General features: G+C 38.3%; 2 protein-coding genes across 6 annotated transcripts in view; one reads left to right on the forward strand and one right to left on the reverse strand.

Annotated features, from left to right (window-relative positions):
- Window positions 1-1598: 1598 nt before the first annotated feature.
- Snup (snurportin-1) lies at window positions 1599-15555 on the reverse strand. 3 transcript variants are annotated; one of them, XM_053782736.2, is made up of 9 exons: window positions 15364-15461; window positions 13316-13474; window positions 11102-11195; window positions 9004-9150; window positions 8599-8787; window positions 6125-6210; window positions 3604-3785; window positions 2892-3007; window positions 1599-2340 (listed from the first exon to the last, which is right to left on the reverse strand). In XM_053782736.2, the coding sequence occupies exons 2-9, from the start codon at window positions 13468-13470 to the stop codon at window positions 2248-2250; spliced, it is 1062 nt and encodes a 353-aa protein (XP_053638711.1). In that variant the 5' UTR covers window positions 13471-13474; window positions 15364-15461; the 3' UTR covers window positions 1599-2247. The 3 variants fall into 3 exon arrangements, with proteins under 3 accessions (XP_053638711.1, XP_053638713.1, XP_053638712.1); XM_053782738.2 differs by having other exon boundaries at window positions 2100-2340; window positions 15417-15555; XM_053782737.2 differs by having other exon boundaries at window positions 2100-2340; window positions 15250-15381.
- A 594-nt stretch (window positions 15556-16149) lies between these two features.
- The window catches only part of LOC128693228 (sesquipedalian-2), a 32444-nt gene continuing 28438 nt past the window's right edge, over window positions 16150-20155 (forward strand). The window contains exons 1-2 of one of the 3 annotated variants that reach the window (XM_053782740.2): window positions 16150-16357; window positions 19540-19642. The gene's annotated coding sequence lies outside the window, so the exon portion shown is untranslated. The remainder of the gene's footprint in view (window positions 16358-19539; window positions 19643-20155) is intronic. The other 2 variants (XM_053782741.2, XM_053782739.2) reach the window with 2 other exon arrangements.

A 20155-nucleotide genomic window follows, 5' to 3' on the forward strand; every position in this document is an offset into this window, starting at 1 on the left:
TCCTCGCCCGTACCATGGTTTGTTTGCAATTGTGTCATTATGATTTCATAAGTTACCTACTTACTGTTGGGGCAACATGTATAATGTAACATGTTAACATCTAAAGACAAAAAATAAAATGAATACAAAAGTGTGAAGCCTGAAAGGAGATTACACTGAATAAAAAACTGACAAATTCCTGACAATTTGGATAAAATAAAGACACTTGGCAAGATGAGCATTTATCAAAGAAAGTTTCACTGAGGTTTAAGTTGTATAGTGTTACAGAGGAGCACAATTACAATTTTTATATTCCATTGCAGTAGGTGAGACTTGGTGTTGGAAGATGTGTTGTCAATAGACGGACAGGCTTTTATGTCATTAGGTCACATGTCTAAACGTGGTCTTAGAAAATAAGTAGCAATAAAAAGGCTGCACAATGCCAAGAACTCCCAATTCTTTTCAACAGTGTCATGTGTATAACTGCAGCTTCTGGGCAACATGCATTGCTTGTGTTACAGGTTCTGCAAGCATGTGCATATTTGATTTCCAGTGTGGATATATCAAGTGTCACATGGAATTGTGTAGATGTTGCTGTCAGCCTCATCCTTGCCATGTATCACTGAATGACCAACAGGTTTATACATTAATAGGTTTATACATTCCCTGACTGAACAGCAATAACAACAACAACCCTGACCTGTTTATTCACTAACATTTATAAGTACTAGGTATTACCCATGTGAAAAAATAATAATGTTAAGCAGGACTTGAGACCTGGTGGTGGGAAGTGCAGTGCCTACACTGAAGCAGGGAGGGAGGGTGGGTATGTTGCTGTTTGGAAAGATATCCGAGCTGTGACTGAATGAAAGACAGTGAGGGTATTTCTTTTGTAAGGTCATAAACTTCTCGGGAAATGGCCATGTTAAAAAAAGTGTACATAAAGTATTAAGGGCTTTAAGCGAGTACTTAAGTTTACAGTGAGTTTGTGATGACTTCCATGAAGGTGGGCTTTTAGTTTTGCACTGCTTATAGCTTAACTATCAAAATGGGTAAAAAACCCTAATCTAATTATTTAGTCTCATCTCACTTGTCACTACTAAACCTTTTCTCACACTCTCGGGGAATATATAAATTATAGTTACACGTGTTTCTTTAAAACTTGGTTTATAAAACTCAGTGAAATACTGGCCAGGAAAAGCTTGCCTTGCTCTCTCTATTTTATCTTAAAGCACATGAAATTGGATGTGCAAGCAGAGAAATAAACACTACTAAAATGACCTCTGACCTTTATATATCTGTGATCTTGGTTTTAAGCTCAGTGATGCCCTAGAAAAAATACACATTTTTTTTATTTATAATGCCTCAAGCTGTAAACCAATTTAACCCTTAAACTGTGCAAACATAGATCTATGTTTGCAAGCGTAGTGCTCCAACCTTGATTTTCTCCATAAGAAAGCATGTAAAAAAACGTAGATCTACATTTGGAGCGCTACGGGAACAAATGTAGATCTACGTTTGGACAGTTTAAGGGTTAATAAAAATTCCAAACAGGTTACGGACAAGATTAAGATACATAAACACAGACCAGTTTAAACTTTGGCTTCATTGTGACCGACTTTTTTTTTTTTTTTTTTTTTTTTTTTTAATTTTTTGTAACACGTCGGCTGTTCCAACCAAAGCAGGGGGACTCAAGAAGAAAGAAAAAACTTTCATCATTGTTCAACACTTTCACCATCATTCATACATAATCACTGTCAAAATAATTACAACTATCTAGACTTGCTTGAAATGTAGACCAGCCAGACAAGACGTACTCGTCTAGCCAGACTAGCTTTTATTTCCCCAAGAGCAATTTTTTTTTTAATCATGTCTCTCAAGTTTGAAGACAACTCCTTCAAAATTTAAACACAAATTATTTAAAAAATGGATTAAACTATATTTACATGGAGGGACAGGGAGATTCTCAGCCAGTTATAACAACATGTACCACTTGTTATAACTGGCCAGATGACAAAAATTCTAGGTAACCAAGAAGTTGTAAATTAATGTTTCCTCTAGCTTATTGAATGCAGACGTACAAAACATGCATGGACAAATGATACCTGTAAAAGTCCATAAGAAAAATTTTCACGGTATGATATATTTTCTCAGGTTAAGACGGGTAACTATGAAAACTTACCACACAACATTTCAATTAATCTACTATATATATTGCCAATACCATATGCTGTAGTCACAGATGCTGACCACAGCTTCCCCCACAAGCTAAGTAGCTGATGATTCCATCTGAGTCTCTATAGTGTCAGTTATTAATGACTCTTTGTTTTTCCTATTGTTCTCTGCGCACATAACTTCCATCTGTCAAAAAACAAGCGCATAAATAAGATAATAAATATAAGTTTTTATGTTAAATGCCTTATTTTGTCCTACATCCCACTTATAATCTTAAAATAATATAGTCCAAGAGTATGATAGAAAATTTATCATCATTGTATACTTCTCCAGCTGTACTAGAAGGCAAATAAACAGGGCATTAATGTCTTGCAGCTGTATTATTATTATTATTTTTACATTTATGGGGAGACAAGCAATAAACCTACCATAAAGGACCTTACTGTCTGGGAGGCAACTAGGTTCAATCCAAGGAAGAGAAAGTAAAGTCCAATTCCTGGAATCAAAAACCTTTCACTAGCATCAAGGAACATTCCCTAAAGAGGTCACAGTTGTAGAGAGACTAATGGCAGTGTGACCCAGTGAGAGACCTTTTCAGAATAGGATTAGGTGGGTGGATGGAAAAATGATAGATATACTGTGGGGGACTGACCAGAGAAAAGAAAGAGTGGCACTGCTCTGCAGAGAGAAAGCATAACAATTATATCATAAAATGACATTTGGATTAAATATCATACCTTTTCACTTCTTGGCTTTCCTTTTTCTTTTTTATCTTTTCCATACTGGATATGTGCAGGAAGGTTGATATACTTTGCAGGTCTCTCTGACAACAAATGCTCTGGTACTGCAATACCTAATGAAATAAATAATACAAAGGTAAATAACATACAGAGAAAGAATTTAGTGAATATTAATTAATTATTTACTTCTACTCATACTTCTGGCAATTTTACTGCCAATAAATTCTCCTTGAAGTTGTCATGAATGAAAAATAAGCCACTAGGTCTGCTAAATTTCAAAGACCTCTCATGGTGCTTTTCCTTAATATACCCCTTATCTTTTCATTTGTGTCCCAGTCTCTACAGGCACTGTATATTTCATTGTCACCCTATTGTCTAATATCCCCTCTGTATGCTTAAAGCACAGAACAGTGTTTCTCCTAATCCACTCTGGCCTACACCATTTCTTAATTCTTTCTCTATATCTATGATAATATAGTAACAAACCAATTGATATAACACACAAACTGACGTGGAGACAAAATGAAACACAGGTTGAAACAATAGCTACATAATTTAGCCTCTAACTCAAAACAGCCTCTGTTGAAGGCTGAAACAGCTTTATGTTGGTTTGTGTGTTATATCAATGATAATGTTAACATTTACATTACATGATTTTGTACTAATGCCTTATTAACTCCTATACCACCATATTACGGTAATCACTTACCTAAAATTTCTGGAAACATGTATGCTTTTAGCCAGCCAATTAAAGGAGTGGGACCATGAGTATAATGACTTTCTTTGTGATAAAATAGAATTCCATCAAGCGGTACCGTAAATGGCAGTGGTTCGCTAATCATTCTGGCCAACGTTTCAGGTGTGCAATCATAGAATGGTATGCATTCAAATCTGAAAATATAAACAAATATAAAAACTAAGAAATGTTTATGGAGGATAATGTGCATACTGTACACAAATAACCCGCACATAGAAGAGAGGAGCTTACGACAACGTTTCAGTCCGACTTGGATCATTTACAAAGTCACACTGACGAGAAGTAGAGCAGGATGGGTATATATAGGCAGGAAGAGGCGGCGGCAGCAGCAGCAGCAGCAGAAGAAGAAGAAAAAGAAGAAGAAAAAGAAAAAGAAGAAAAAGAAAAAGAAGAAAAAGAAAAAGAAGAAAAAGAAGAAGAAAAAGAAGAAGAAAAAGAAGAAGAAGAAAAAGAAGAAGAAGAAGAAGAAGAAGAAGAAGAAGAAGAAGAAGAAGAAGAAGAAATGCAGAAGTAAGGAGGAGGAGCCAGTCAAATACAAAGAAAGGGGAGCACTGCAAGGGAGCTAGGTGCCCACAGAGGGAGAGCAAGAACACAGAGGTGGGGGAAGGGAAATAATGAAATAAATAATGAAGGAACAAAACACAAGACAGAAGAAAGAAAGACAACCCTGAAGAGAAAAAAGGAAAGAGGAAAGGGAAAGAGGGAGAAGAAGAAAAAAGGAGGAATCAGGTTAAGTCACGGGTGTTCTGAAGTTTGGAGCATTTTACAATGTAGTGGGAGAGGAAGGCATCTACAGAGATGAAGCCAGGACTAAGATTCATACAAGGAAAGTTGTGTATTAGGGAGGATTCAACCAGACGGCAACTGTTAAAGTTGGAAGTAGGGAAGACAGTTTTAGCAGAAGATCAGTCAATAGGATGGCTGTGATCTCTGATGTGACAGAAAAGAGCCTTGTTAGTGTCGTTAAGCTTACTTTCCGCCAGACTAACACTCTTCGCACTAATCTCGTTCATACCTCTCCTCCCTCTACAGATGTTCCTGGTGTCTATTTCTTGCTCCTCCTGTCCTCTTCAATACTTTGGAGAAACTGGCCAATCTCTTTCTGAGACTTAGGGAGCACAAAAATAGTGTCAGGCTTGCCAACACTAACAATGCTCTTTTCTGTCACATCAGAGATCACGGCCATCTTATTGACTGGTCTTCTGCTAAAACTGTGTCAAGTAAAAGGACACAACTGCAACTAATGTGACATTTTATTGTGGCAACGTTTCATTCTCCAGGAGCTTTATCAAGCTCCTGGAGAGTGAAACGTTGCCACAATAAAATGTCACATTAGTTGCACTTGTGTCCTTTTACTTAACATATTGTCGGTAATTCTACCAACTTTGTTGTTAAAACTGTCTTCCCTATTTCCAACTTTAACAGTCGCCGTCTGGTTGAATCCTCCCTAATACACAACTTTCCTTGTATGAATCTTAGTCCTGACTTCGTCTCTGTAGATGCCTTCCTCTCCCACTACATTGTAAAATGCTCCAAACTTCAGTACACCCGTGACTTAGCCCGATTCCTCCTTTTTTCTTCTTCTCCCTCTTTCCCTTTCCTCTTTCCTTTTTTCTCTTCTGGGTTGTCTTTCTTTCTTCTGTCTTGTGTTTCTGTTCCTTCATTATTTATTTCATTATTTCCCCCTCCCCCACCTCTGTGTTCTTGCTCTCCCTCTGTGGGCACCTAGCTCCCTTGCAATGCTCCCCTTTCTTTGTATTTGACTGGCTCCTCCTCCTTACTTCCCCATTTCTACTTCCATTTCTGCCACTACTACTACCACTACTACTACCTCTTCCTGCCTATATAAACCCGTCCTGCTCTACTTCTCGTCAGTGTGACTTTGTAAATGGTCCAAGTCGGACCGAAACGTCATCGTAAGCTCCTCTCTTCTATGTGCGGGTTATTTGTGTATCATTCCAGTCACGGTATTGTGCCTTTTTTGTTATTTAGTTAGTTATGCATACTGTATTTTATAAACAATGCAAAAGCTGCAGAAGTAGTACAGTATTTTATTAAAGTCATCTATGGATGCAGCAAAAACATCAATGCACAAGTCAATAATTATTACCACTCATAGAAAGGTGCTAAACCCTTAAAGGTTACACAATGCCTGGAGAAGAGGAGGTAACCAGATGAGATTTGATCAACAAGGCACCCCTTTTGAAGGGTGCATATATTAAATGTGTATACTGGTACTTTTTGTAATAAGAGATGAGTAGCATGTACAAAAGGCAGTATAGTAAGATAATGAGAATCAAGGAAATATTGTCAACAATCCAAATGATTATTAAAATTAATACAGTGATATAACCGAGGCTTTTCTTTTTAATTTATACACAGTTAACCCACTCAAAAATATTTATGCATATTTTTGAAAATTATTATATAGAAAAATCATAAAGAATTAAAAACAAATCCTCGCACTACCTACCTATATGGATTAAGTCTTGATACTTCTAATACTTCAGGTGTTTCTTCCAATATTCTCGATTTCAGCCACTCAAATCTAAACAAAGTCTGAAAAACATTCAAACACATGCTTTAAATACGTGTTTGTATTTTTTTCAATGAATTGGCTGTATCCCACCAAGGCAAGGTGACCCAACAAGAAAAACGAAAGTTTCCTTTTTAAATTTAGTAATGTATACAGGAGAAGGGGTTACTAGTCCCTTGCTCCTGGCATTTAGTCACCTGTTATGATATGCATTGCTTACAGATGAAGAATTCTGTTCCACTTCCCCATGGAGATAAGAGGAAATAAACAAGTACAAGAACTAGTAAGAAAGAAAAAAAAAAACAGAGGGGAGTATATATAAATGCTTGTATTTACATGTGTAGTGTGACCTAAGTGTAAGTAGAAGTAGCCATCCTACTGTATCATGTAAAACAATTACAGGTTTAATATATTTAGTAATATTTAGTGAAGGGATTCAGGGAAACCAGTTATTTTTATATAGCCGGACTTGAGTCCTGGAAATGGGAAGTACAATGCCTGCACTCTAAAGGAGGGGTTTTGGGATATTAGCAGTTTGGAGGGATATGTTGTGTATCTTTATACGTATATGCTTCCAAACTCTTATGTTCTGAGCACCTCTACAAAAACAGTGATTATGTGTGAGTGAGGTGAAAGTGCTGAATGATGATGAAAGTATTTTCTTTTTGGGGATTTTCTTTCTTTTTTGGGTCGCCCTGCCTCGGTGGGAGACAGCCGACTTGTTGAAAAAAAAAAAATACAGGTTTCTATTTCACATCCACTTGGCAGGACGGTTACCTCCCTAGGTGGTAGCTGTCTACCAATCTCCTACCTAGGATGCACAAAATAGTCATATACAAAACAGAACCAAATTTGGTTGAAAAAACTGAGAAAAGAAAATTCAAACTTCAATCAAAATTCTATATAATACAAAACTGGGGAAAAAATTTACATTTATTTTTTAACACTGGTCATCTCCCACTGAGGTAGGGTGACCCAAAAAAGAAAAAACATTTTCATCATTCATTCCATCACTGTCTTGCCAGAGGCATATAGATACTACACCTCAAAACAGCAAATATCCCCACCCCTCCTGTAGAGTGCAGGCACAGTACTAATTCCCTCCAGGACTCAAGTTCAGCTAACTGGTGCCCCTTACAAAATGCTACCTTGTTCACACTCCAACAGAACATCAGGTCCCAAAAACCATTTGCCTCCACTCCTATCTATATGCTCACACATGCCTGCTGGATATCCAAGCCCTTTGCACATGAAACTGCCTTTACCACCTCCAACCTTCCCTAGGGGACCCCTACTCTGCCTTCCCTCCACTACAGATTTATACACCCTCCAAGTCATCTTTTTTTGCTTCATCCTCTCTTAATATCCAAACCACCAAAAAACATCACAGTAGTAATTTGTTTTTTAACACACCAGCGATCTCCAACTGAGGTAGGGTGACCCAAAAAAAGAAAAATCACTTTCACCATCATTCAGTCCATCACTGTCTTGCCAGAGGTGAGCCACTACTACAGATAAAAACAGCAAATATCCCAACTCTTTCAGAGTGCAGGCACTGTACTTTCCACCTACAGGACTCGAGTCCGGCTAACTGGTTTCCTTGCATCCCTTCATAAATGCAACTGAAAAAGGTCATTCAAAAATGAAAAGAGTACTATGAAGGCCTTTCCACATTCTATTAAATTTCGGGTGTACTAGACAGCGCTTTCTCACTAGCATATAGAGGAGTTTTAAAAGTGAACTAACTATATCAATATTTTTAATTCAGCAAATATTTAGGTTGCCTTGCATTCATGTTACTATACATACCTGAGGGCAGAAGAGGGGTTGTTGAGGTAGTTTGGTCATTTAGAGAGAATGGATCAAAGTAGAATGACATTGGAGAGCGTATAAATCTGTAGAGGAAGGAAGGCGAGGTAGGGGTCGTCCTCGAAAAGGTTGGAGGGAGGGGGTAAAGGAGGTTTTGTGGGCGAAGGGCTTGGCCTGCCAGCAAGCGTGCGCGAGCGTGTTAAATAGGAGTGAATGGAGACAAATGGTATTTGGGATCTGACGAGCTGTTGAAGTGTGAGCAGGGTAATATTATTGAAGGGATTCAAGGAAACCGGTTATTTTTATATAGCCGGACTTGAGTCCTGGAAATGGGAAGTACAATGCCTGCACTTTAAAGGAGGGGTTTGGGATATTGGCAGTTTGGAGGCATATGTTGTGTACCTTTATATGTATATGCTTCTAAACTGTTGTATTCTGAGCACCTCTGAAAAAACAGTGATTATATGTGAGTGAGGTGAAAGTGTTGAATGATGATGAAAGTATTTTCTTTTTGGGGATTTTCTTTCTTTTTGGGTCACCCTGCCTCGGTGGGAGACGGCCAACTTGTTAGGGAGATAAGAAAAAAAAAAAAAAACACATACCTCACACTCCATGATGGACTGGTTGACCCAAACTATAAGGTCTAAAACATAGTACGTCTTGTTGACTTCAGACCATATGCAGTCTAGCAAGGCATACCCTTTAGAACATGTGTGGCGGTTGCCACCAGGCAGCAACGAAGGGAACTGGCTTACCATGACGCCAGATTTTGAATATGCACGCGTTCTTCCCTGGTGGTGATAAATACATTATACTCTATCGTAAAAATTATGTTACATGTCACAGTAATGAATAATTTTGATTCAGGTACTCTAACACAACATATACAGTAATTCATAAATATGTATGCATTGTAATCACCAATATAAAAGGTAATTATGCATGTCAGTAAAGATACAAATTACAAAAATGTAATAAATCTGCATAAAAGATTCTTGACAACTCACCCTGGCAGAGACAATAAGAGATCGTTTTCCAACTGGACATGGTAAAGCAAAGTAAGTTGTAGCAAAATCATCTGGCACATCCACCAGCCATTCACTTAACATGAGAAAGTTACGATATTTTCTAGGCCGTGAGTAACACTTTCGAATCTGTTATCGAAGAAAAAATTGTGGAGTCTGGAATATCACATCTATAGCATATAAAAATAGTATTAATTTTTCATTGTACAGGACTGCAGTGCTGTTTATAGAAATAATCTTCACTTAACAAGGCACTGATAGTATGTATGTCTATTCACTCTGCCCCAAGTGCAGATTCAAATTATTACCTATTCACCAAGAGTTGCAAAAACTGACATCACATGTCTTAAGTATCCTGTGGAGATGGGCGTCTGGACAAAGGATTCACCATAAAGTCATTATAAAATACTATTGATATACCCCCCACTTCACAAAGGTGGCAGTCAGACAACTGCACAAAACTATAGACTGATGTCCCACATTATAAAAATCTTTGAAAGAGCTTTAAGAAGCAACACTGTTAAACACAGATTCACAACTGCACATACCAGGGTAACATGAGTTTAGAATAGATTGCTCCTGCCTCTCGCAATTACTGGATCATTACAACATGGTTTAGAAGCAATTTCAAGACAAGCAAACTGCAAGTGTAGTATACAAAGACTTGCAAAACCCTTCAACAAGTGTAATCATGGTGTAGTAGCACACGAAATGCATGCAAAATAAATAACTGAAAAAGTGAGCAGATGAATTTTTAACTATAACAAATCAAACTCAAGAGTAATAGCCAGTAAAATAAATTCAGAGGCTGCCAAAATGAAAAGCTCTATTCCTCAAGGCACAGCGCTTGCTCCCGTCTTTTTCTCATCCCAGTATCCGACAGATAAATCATAGCAGATAACAGTAGAATCCAGTGAGGACACAGCAACAAATCTCCAAACTGATATAAACCAGGTCTTTTAAAACAGACCACAGGAAATATGATATTCACTGAGGACAAATTTCAGCTACCCATTCAAGAAAGAATGAGAAAAAAGGGTGGAACAGAGTATAAAACAAACTCAAATCACTCAATACAGAAAAAAATTAATGCAAAGTACTCAGGAGCGATAATGTCAGAGGATCCTGCATTTGAGGTTCACAAGGTTAATAATACAACTGCAAGAAAAAATGTCAGGATAACTACAACCATCAAAACAAGAGATGCCAAGGTAATGACAATCCTCTTAGGTCACTTATTCTCTAAACTACAGTACTGCTGTACACTAACAGCCTCTTTAAGGCAGGCAAAATAGCAGATGAAGAGAATATACTGTGAGCTTTCACTGCCTGTATAAATTCAATCAATAACCTAAATTATTGGCAATGCCTAAAGACCCTAGAACTGTGCTCCCTGAACCATAGACAAGAAAGATACAGCATAATTTGCACCTGCAAAATTCTGGAGGGAATGAATTTAAATCTGCACACCAAAATCACTTTTTACAAAAGCATGAAACTTACTATGTACAGGACTTAAAATATCCCCTATGAGAAGTAGGGGTGCAATGCATTGTGAAAAGGGACCAAGTTATTTTAACACCCTTTATTCATAAGGGAAATTACTGTGCAAACAAACCTTTAGTTGTTTTAAAGTGGGAAATTGAGAAGTTCCTCAAATCAGTTCCTCGTCTGCCGCGCTGACAACAATGACTGTATGCTGCGAGTATCAACAGCCTGATGGATCAGGCTGCAACTGGGGCCTGTGCTGGGTCTACTCTACCGGGGCAGTGACTCCCAGAACGGTTTACAGTTAAATTATGGGCACAGTGCAAATTCTCCACCAACATTTTTGCAATATGTAGCTACTCAAACTGCAGTAGATATACTTCAATTTGGTTACTCCTAAGGCTAATTTATTGTTTAAATCATGTGCATTAGTGTTCCAATGCTGTAATGACTATTAAGTTTAAATGTCAATTTCTGTATAAAATTTGACTATTAATTTGAAACATGAAACATTTTTTTTTATTATTAGCACTAACCCTGCATGGTAATGCATTATATTAATTGTTACATATCATACTGTTGCAACTTTTACCTGTTCACATTCCATGTTATCAACTGAGGAGTCAGATGATTCTGCCGACTCCTCTTCTATACTTCGCAGATGCATCAGCAAATCATAACGAGCCCTGAAATTTAATATTGTAAGCCAATTAACAGTACATGAATTGCCATTAGACAACAGTTGATTATAAGCAGCTTTTTACCTGAAAAGAGAAACAGTAGTGTATTGTAATTGGAGAAACACAGTACAGAGTTACCATTAAGTTTTTGTCACCTCTTAAAAGAACTAGTGTACTGGAATGGCAGGAGTGCCTACAAGTATGGTAATAGGACATTATTTGGCCCACACAGGGGCATTATTAAATCAGTGACTGACTTTATAAAACCACCTGTGTGGTCAAAACATTGTCTTTACAATAAAGGTTTTGTCTGCAAATATTTTCCAGTTACCAGGACTACTGTAATATGTATTGCAATCTGTAGATGTATTCTGCTAAAAGCTAATGAATAATAAATTTACTGAGTCTATCCTATCATTTCTTGAACTGAACCTATTTTGCCTCTCATTTCCCCAGTTGCTGTATGATCCATATGGGTTTAGCACTCCTCCCATGAATAATAATAATAATAATAATATAATTAATGATATAAGATTTTATTAGTACAAACATCAGAACATATATATGCATGTAGTAGTGGAATATGGAACACCGATGTCTGTTGCTAAACACACATCTACATTCATACATACAAACATTTCTCCTCTAAGCCAAGACATGCAGCTTTCTACAATGCTGGAAAAAGTTTAAGATAACTACACACCACATCAAGCATTCAGTATTGCTGAAGGTTCTTTTACTTTTACATACACTATATGAAAAATATAGGAAGAAGTGTACCTATTAGTGATCATAGGCATCAGAACTCATTTTCACACTTACATTTCTTCTCGAGGCAAGGACATGCATTCTTCTAAATTACTACTGGAAATAGTTAAAGATAGGGGTTACACACTGCAACAAAATTTCAATGTAGATTAAATACGTTTTTCTTCTTCTCTTTTTTAGTATATGTTTACAGGAGAAGGGGTTACTAGCCCATTGCTCCCGGCATTTTAGTCGCCTCATACGACACGCATGGCTTACGGAGGAAAGATTCTTTTCCACTTCCCTATGGGCAATAGAAGAAATAAAGAAGAACAAGAACTATTTAGAAAAAGGGGAAAAACCTAGATGTATGTATGTATATATATATGCATGTGCATGTCTGTGAAGTGTGACCAAAGTGTAAGTAGGAGTAGCAAGATATCCCTGTTATCTAGCGTGTTTATGAGACAGAAAAAGACACCAGCAATCCTACCATCATGTAAAACAGTTACAGGTTTCTGTTTCACAGTCATCTGGCAGGATGGTAGTACTTCCCTGGGTGGCTGCTGTCTACCAGCCTCCTACTAAGGAGGGGTGTTAATGTTGCAGTTTAAAAACTGTAGTATAAAACACCCTTCTGGCAAGACAGTGATGGAGTGAATGATGGTGAAAGTTTTTCTTTTTCAGGCCACCCTGCCTTGGTGGGAATCGGCCAGTGTGTTAATAATAAAATAAAATTAAATGGGATCCTTTCTTTCAAACTGGAAGAGATAATTTACTTTTGTAGTGTAAAATAGCTCCTATTCAGATAGACACTAGTATATAAATGCCAAAATTTAAAATTAATATTAAAACTTCTTTCAAATTTTTGTTTCATACTGGAGATAATTTAAAACCTTGTGTATTCCAAATTTTGAGTTAATAACAAGCATCAACTTTCTAGAAAAATATATATATCAGCTTCTAAATAAAATTCATTTGAGCAAAAGAATAGTATGGATGTAGGCATCAATATTCACATTCAGTTTGAGCATGAAAGTAACTGTCATGAAATCAAAGTCATCTAGCCAACTCAAATTCTTAATTTTGCTTTGAAAACACAGTTCTTTGAAAAGATCTTATACAAGTATAGTCAAAGCTTATTTTTTTTTTTTTTTGACTTGGCAATGTCACTGCAGAATTTTCTGATCAAGTCTGCCAAAGAACTAAATAATAATATACACTATACTTTCAACAAGAATAAAAAGGCACAATACTGGGACTGGAACAATACACAAACACTCACACACACAGTTTCATTCTCCCATGTGTGGGTATTTGTGTAGCATATGCTATTTTTGTTATAAACCAAGTTTTAGGCCATACCCATTAATACTTACTCTTTCCTTGCCTCCAGTACTCTTTTTCTACGCTCATGTTGTGATGAGCCAGTGTTCTTAGCCTTGTACAGGGAGAAGTGAGGATGCTCAGCATGTGGGTTATTTGGGTGGTTTGTTACTTCCACCGCATTAAAGCTGAACAACAAATCTTCCATTATTCTGCAGGAAAAATATTAATTTCATTGGATGCCCTCTGATCTTTGCTGAACAAATTGCTGTACTCTAGTGATTAGGTACATTTCTTTTTGTACTTGCCTCATTTTCCCTTTTCCATATATTAAATTTACCTACCAGTAAAAATGATAAATCATGTGCAGCATTGCACAATTGGGATAAGTTTATTTAGGTACAGGTCCACATAAGTAAAATTATCATACATAGTCACACATGTGTAAATAACCTAGGATAACCCAAAAAAGTCAGACACACATGTGTATTTGTCTAATAAGATCACAGTAAACAGATGATGTCACAATATGAAAAAAAAAAAAAATAAAAAAAAAAAAAAAGTGGAAAAATAGTGAGCTTCCAAATGCTTTCATGATTTCTCACATTATCAAGAAATCACAAAAGTGCTTGGAATTTCAATATTTTGCATAGTGTATTTGTATATATAAATAAAAAACTGCCAGGAGTGAATATAATACATGTATAAGAGAGAGATAAGTTTTTTAGCTTGGAAGTTTAGCCATCCAGGACAACCCAAGAAATGCAGTGCATCATCGAGGGACTGTCTGTCTTATTTTTATTGGTAGGTAAGACACATAGGCAACAGTTAGGCAACTTTATTCTGAAACTAGTTCCATAGTCAGGAACTAGTTCCTGACTATGGAACTGAACTTCTCCAGGCTGAGAGACTGACAACCTCAAATTCTACGACTTCAAGGGTGATGGACTGATTACATCGTCTTCACATCTCTACTGTTCCTGCCTACTTTCTGTATTCGACTGAAGAAGCCTACTGTGTAGGCGAAACGTTTCGGAATAAAGTTGCCTAACTGTTGCCTATGTGTCTTACCTACCAACCTGTCGGTATTGTATACCATTTTGATGTTCATCTTATTTTTATTGCAGTCCTCAATCTTGTCCCCAAAGGAGTGATGCACGCCAGTCAACAAAGACCCAGGTACCTACTTGCTTGATAGGTGAACAAGATAACAGGTGCAAGGAAACACACCCTTGCCGGGGACTGAACCTCGGACACTCAGCGTGTGAAGTGTGTGTGCTGTCTACCAGGCCACGGGCCCGAGTCCCCAGCGACATACTGACTTTCTTGGATTATACTGGGTGTATAACCCTCCTTACCCTGGGTTAAAAAAACCAACAAATCTTATCTTTTGATTTCTATTTGATTTGACTCAAGTGGAATGAGCAAGTTAGCTAAGTGGTAGGGACCCGTGGCCTGGTAGGCAAAGCTCTCGCTTCACACACACTGAGTGTCTGTGGTTCAATTCCCAGCAAGGGTGGAAACACTGGGTGCATTTCCTTACACCTACTGTCCCGTTCACCTAGCAAGCAAGTAGGTACCTGGGTGTTAGTCAACTGGTGTGGGGTTGCATCCTGGGGGTCAAGACTGAGGACCCCAGTGCTAATAAGACAGACAGTCCCTCGATGACACACTGCCTTTCATGGGTTATCGTGGGTGGCTAACCCTCAGGGGCTAAAAATCCGAACAAAATCTCATCTTAACCTAGAGTCGAAAAGAGGAGAGGCGGGACCAGAAGCTGAGACTCAACTCTTGCAATCACAAATTGGTGAATTATTAATAATAATCAAAACTAAGCACTAAACCACCAGGGGTCGCAGGGGTCAACAACAACAACAGTCTCTCTGAAGTGAAGCAGGAACTGCTAAGTAAGTAGGTTTATTCAGATACAGGTACACATAAATAGGTACACAAAATCATCATATATAACAACACGTGTGTAAATTACCTAATATAACCCCCCAAAATAATTCAGATAGTGACTTATTTCCACACACAACTCAACCAGCAGCTGCACCGTATGAGGGCAAAACGTCCCAGGGCAAGAAAAATCAATACTGACTCTCAAAATAGAAGAAAGTGCGAAACGTTGACACCACAGCAGCAGCAACACACCTGAAGGACTCCACTGTTGTCCTTGTTGTAATTAAGGGCCACTCCACCCACCAAGCTGTATTTAGGCCTAAATAAATGCTTATATTTAGGTTTCGCAGACAAAATTAAACTTTTTGACTGACTTAATATGTAATGTAGAATTTAACCTGGGATAACTCAATAAAGTTCAGCACTGTAACTTAAGAAGAAAAAATTACATATGAATATTTGTTCCACAACCTCCCTCTCCAGTCCCGAATTAAATTACTATTAAATGTTGAGGAGAAATCTTTAGTAAATAAGTAAGTTTATTCAGGTACAGGTACACATAAATACATTCACATAAATTATCATACATAGCAACACATGGGTAGATTACACAGGATAACCCCCGCCCCCATAAAATGTCAAAAGTGACTTATTTCCATTGCTGTGCTTGTATTTCCATTTCCAGTGTATTATTGGCAATAATATAATAGAAAATAACCATTAATAATGAGTTAATGGTGGACCCCAAGAACCCAAATGGGAATAAATCACTTTGACATTTTTGGGATTATCCTAAGTAATTTACATATATGTTACTATTGATGACAATTGTAATCACCTGAATCTGCGTAACTACACTTATGTATATACTGTACCCAAATAAATTTACTTTCTTGCTTATCTTATCTCTCTTCTCCAAGAACTCTAAACCTTAAAAAAAAAAATGACGCGAGCATCTGGAGGGAAGTTAATGACCGGCTTCCAAAGCAAGCCGTACAATATTCCTGCACTTCTACAAAATAAACAAAAAAAAAAGAAACACATAATTATTAACTTAAATCACAAGAACTGGTTACACTGTCCTAGTCAGGAATAACAGCCACCAAACCCTCCCAATATGAACATTTTTACCAGTGATGGCGAGGTGTGAGGTGGTCCACCACACTACAAGGTCGTCACACCTTACTCTGCAGGTTGTAATATTTTCTTTTTCGTTAGTACTCATGAGGTACACACACAAAAAAAATAATTTAGGATTTATTAAGCTCTCTTGTGGTCTCCTCCTGTAGTCGCAACTGTTAACTCCAGTGGTGGGGTGACTTAAGATTATAATGGAAGTGGTTAAGACTGACATTTATCATCACTTAACTAACTAACTAACTAACTGCCAGGGTTATCCCTGGTGATTAACACTTGTTACCTTCTTGTGATAACTATAATCGTCTAAAATTGTGTAGTTGTGCCCACATGAACTTAACATTGTCAGTAGTTAACTTCTCCATTTATGTTCGTGTTAACAAGGACCCCAATGGAAATAATTCACCATGATTTTTTGGGGGGCTTACCCGAGGTAATTTACGTATGTTAGTATGTATAGTAATTGTATTTATGTGTACCTGTACCTGAATAAAGGTACAAGAATGTGTGCTCAACTATAGGTGGTTGTAGGAGTTGAGTCTCAGCTCCTGGCCCTGCCTCATCCTGGTCAGTACTAGGGTCACTCTCTCTTGATTTTGAGAGCCTTGCATAAATATAAATATAAATTTCTATTTCAAAAAAAACTATAAAATATACAATAATCTGAAAGCCCGGTGGCCTGGTGGCTAAAGCTCTCGCTTCACACACGGAGGGCCCGGGTTCGATTCCCGGCGGGTGGAAACATTTCAACGCATTTCCTTACACCTGTTGTCCTGTTCATCTAGCAGCAAATAGGTACCTGGGTGTTAGTCGATTGGTGTGGGTCGCGTCCTGGGGGACAAGATTGAGGACTCCAATGGAAATAAGTTAGACAGTCCTTGATGACGCACTGACTTTCTTGGGTTATCCTGGGTGGCTAACCCTCCGGGGTTAAAAATCCGAATGAAATCTTATCTTATGGTATTTCGGGTAAAACTTGACCTATACTGTATTTAAAATTTGCATAGTTTTTTTTTATATTTAAAGGTCACTGTATGACTTATGGGATTAGTGCTTAGTTATGATTATAATAATAATATATAATAATAATAATAATAATAATATTTAAAGGTCTAATACTGTACATGGTATTAATGGGAGCATAAAAACAGATACAAGTTAATTCATCATACCTCCTCATAAAGCTAAGCATGGATCCTTCTTCAACCACTCCAATCTCCAGGTCATTCCATTTCTTGACTACTCAAAGATTGAAGAAATATTTCCTAACATCCCTGTGACTCATCTGTGTTTCCAACAACTTCCAGCTGTACCCTTGTATTCCTGTTTTCTGACTCGCAACAATTTGTCCCTGTCCACCATATTAATTCCTCTCAGTATTTTGTACATTGTTATCCCATTACCCGTCTTTCCTTACACATTGAGTGTTTGTGGTTCATTCCTCAGCCGAGTAGAAACATTGGGCATGTTTCTTTACATCTGCTTTGTCTGTTCGCTTAATTGAAAGTAGGTACCAGGGTGTTAGTCACCTTACACCTACTGTCCCACTTACTGTCCCTATACACCTAGCAGTACCTGAGTGTTAGTTGACTGGTGTGGGTGGCATCCTGTAGGACAAGATTGAAGGACCACAATGGAAAGAAGACACAGTCCTTGATGACGTATTGACTTCGTTTATTTATTTATTTTTGTCTTTGCAAATAGTACATTGAGATTATTATTATTATTTTTATTATTAACACACTGGCCGATTCCCACCAAGGCAGGGTGGCACGAAAAAAGAAAAACTTTCATCATTCACTCCATCACTGTCTTGCCAGAAGGGTGCTTTACACTACAGTTTTTAAACTGCAACATTAACACCCCTCCTTCAGAGTGCAGGCACTGTACTTCCCATCTCCAGGACTCAAGTCCGGCCTGCCGGTTTCCCTGAATCCCTTCATAAATGTTACTTTGCTCACACTCCAACAGCACATCAAGTATTAAAAACCATTTGTCTCCATTCACTCCTATCAAACACGCTCCTGCATGCCCGCTGGAAGTCCAAGCCCCTCACACACAAAACCTCCTTCACCCCCTCCCTCCAACCTTTCCTAGGCCGACCCCTACCCCACCTTCCTTCCACTACAGACTGATTAGTGGAAGGAAGGCAGGGTAGGGGTCAGCCTAGGAAAGGTTGGATTTACAGTAATGTATTTACAATAATGGGTTGCAATGCAAAGAGAGCCTCTATTATGCCTAGGCATTATGGGTCGACTTAACATTTTTGGCTTACTGACTACTTAACACTAAGAATTATATCATAGTTGTACAGTAGAATATTAATTATATCATAGTTGTACAGTAGATTATTAATTATAAGTGAATCTAATTTATATAAGACGAAAGATATACACGTATTCATATATTCAAAAATGCTATTTGTGAAAACAATGATTCAATTATATTCTTGGGTTTTTTAGGTGGCAAACCTGTGTTAAAAATCCAAGCAAATCTCATCTTATCTTGTCCTTCATTCCTCTAGTGTCATCATATCCCCTAGTGCCAGGACTAGTCTTATTACAAACATCAGCACCTCTGATTTCTTGACATGCGTGACCAGGTGTAGGTTCCATACTGGTGCTACATACTCCAATGTGGGGCTAATGCACACTATATACAGTGTGTACTCACCTAATTGTGGTTGCAGGGTTCAAGACTCAGCTCCTGGCCCCACCTTTTCACTGATCGCTACTAGGTCCTCTCTCTCTGCTTCCTGAGCTTTGTCATACCTCGTCTTAAAGCTATGTATGGTTCCTGCCTCCACTACATCACTTGATAGGCTATTCCACTTCCTGACAACTCTGTGACTGAAGAAGTACATCCTAACATCCCTGTGACTCAATTGAGTCTTCAGCTTCCAATTGTGACCCCTTGTTTTTGTGTCCTCTCTCTGGAACATCCTGTCTCTGTCCACCTTGTCTATTCCATGCATTATTTTGTATGTTATCATGTCTCCCCTGACCCTCCTGTCCTCCAGTGTCGTCAGTCTGATTTCCTTCAACCTTTCTTCGTAGGACATTCCCCTGAGCTCCGGAACTAGCCTTGTTGCAAACCTTTGTACTTTCTCTAATTTCTTGATGCACTTCACCAGATGTGGGTTCCAAACTGGTGCTGCATACTCCAGTATGGGCCTGACGTACACAGTGTACAGTGTCTTAAGCGACTCCTTACTAAGGTATTGGAACACTATTCTCAGGTTTGCCAGGCGCCCATATGCTGCAGCAGTTATCTGGCTGATGTGTGCCTCCGGAGATGTGCTCGGTGTTATGGTCACCCCAAGATCTTTCTCCTTGAGTGAGGTTTGCAGCCTTTGTTAGTATGAGTGTGTGTGTGTGAGAGAAAGAATGTAACACCAGCTGCCACATGCATAATAAATTAAATGCAAGTTGAGTGAGAATATCAGGGGCACCTGTTGTGTAGAAACTGCCACCTGAGGCCCTTCAGGTGGCAGTTGGTGCTGTTGAAGGTATCTTGATGCCAGGAATTGGAGCAAAACTCCATTTTCCTTGGACTGGACCTGATTGCCTCATATTTCCCTGAGGTGCTATGTGACCCCTGTGGATTTAAGGTTTCCCCAGAGAAATAATAGGTTGTCCCCTGGTGACCTTATGTGCCACATCATGCCTTCACCTCCTTGCCTCTTCCTCCAAACCTTCACCTCCATGCCGCCTCCTCCACACCTCGCTTCCTCCTCATACTTATCAGTAAATACCCAGGTGTTAGCTGATGGTGATGGGTTGCATCCTGGGGAAGAGGATCAAAAGATCCCAATGGAAATAAGCCATGTTTATTGGCTTCCTTCAGTTTTCCTG

The sequence above is a fragment of the Cherax quadricarinatus genome, chromosome 28, assembly GCF_038502225.1.
Source record: "Cherax quadricarinatus isolate ZL_2023a chromosome 28, ASM3850222v1, whole genome shotgun sequence".
In the NCBI taxonomy this organism is placed as follows: domain Eukaryota; kingdom Metazoa; phylum Arthropoda; class Malacostraca; order Decapoda; family Parastacidae; genus Cherax; species Cherax quadricarinatus.

What these genes read in the sequence shown, in the direction of transcription:
- Snup (XM_053782736.2), bottom strand. Translation starts at nt 13,470, where the DNA reads ATGGAAGATTTGTTGTTCAGCTTTAATGCGGTGGAAGTAACAAACCAC. An exon ending in GTACTGGAGGCAAGGAAAGA is followed by an intron (nt 11,196 to 13,315) that starts GTAAGTATTAAT and finishes ATTAAATTTCAG; the next exon opens with GGCTCGTTATGATTTGCTGA. An exon ending in ATAACATGGAATGTGAACAG is followed by an intron (nt 9,151 to 11,101) that starts GTAAAAGTTGCA and finishes CTTCGATAACAG; the next exon opens with ATTCGAAAGTGTTACTCACG.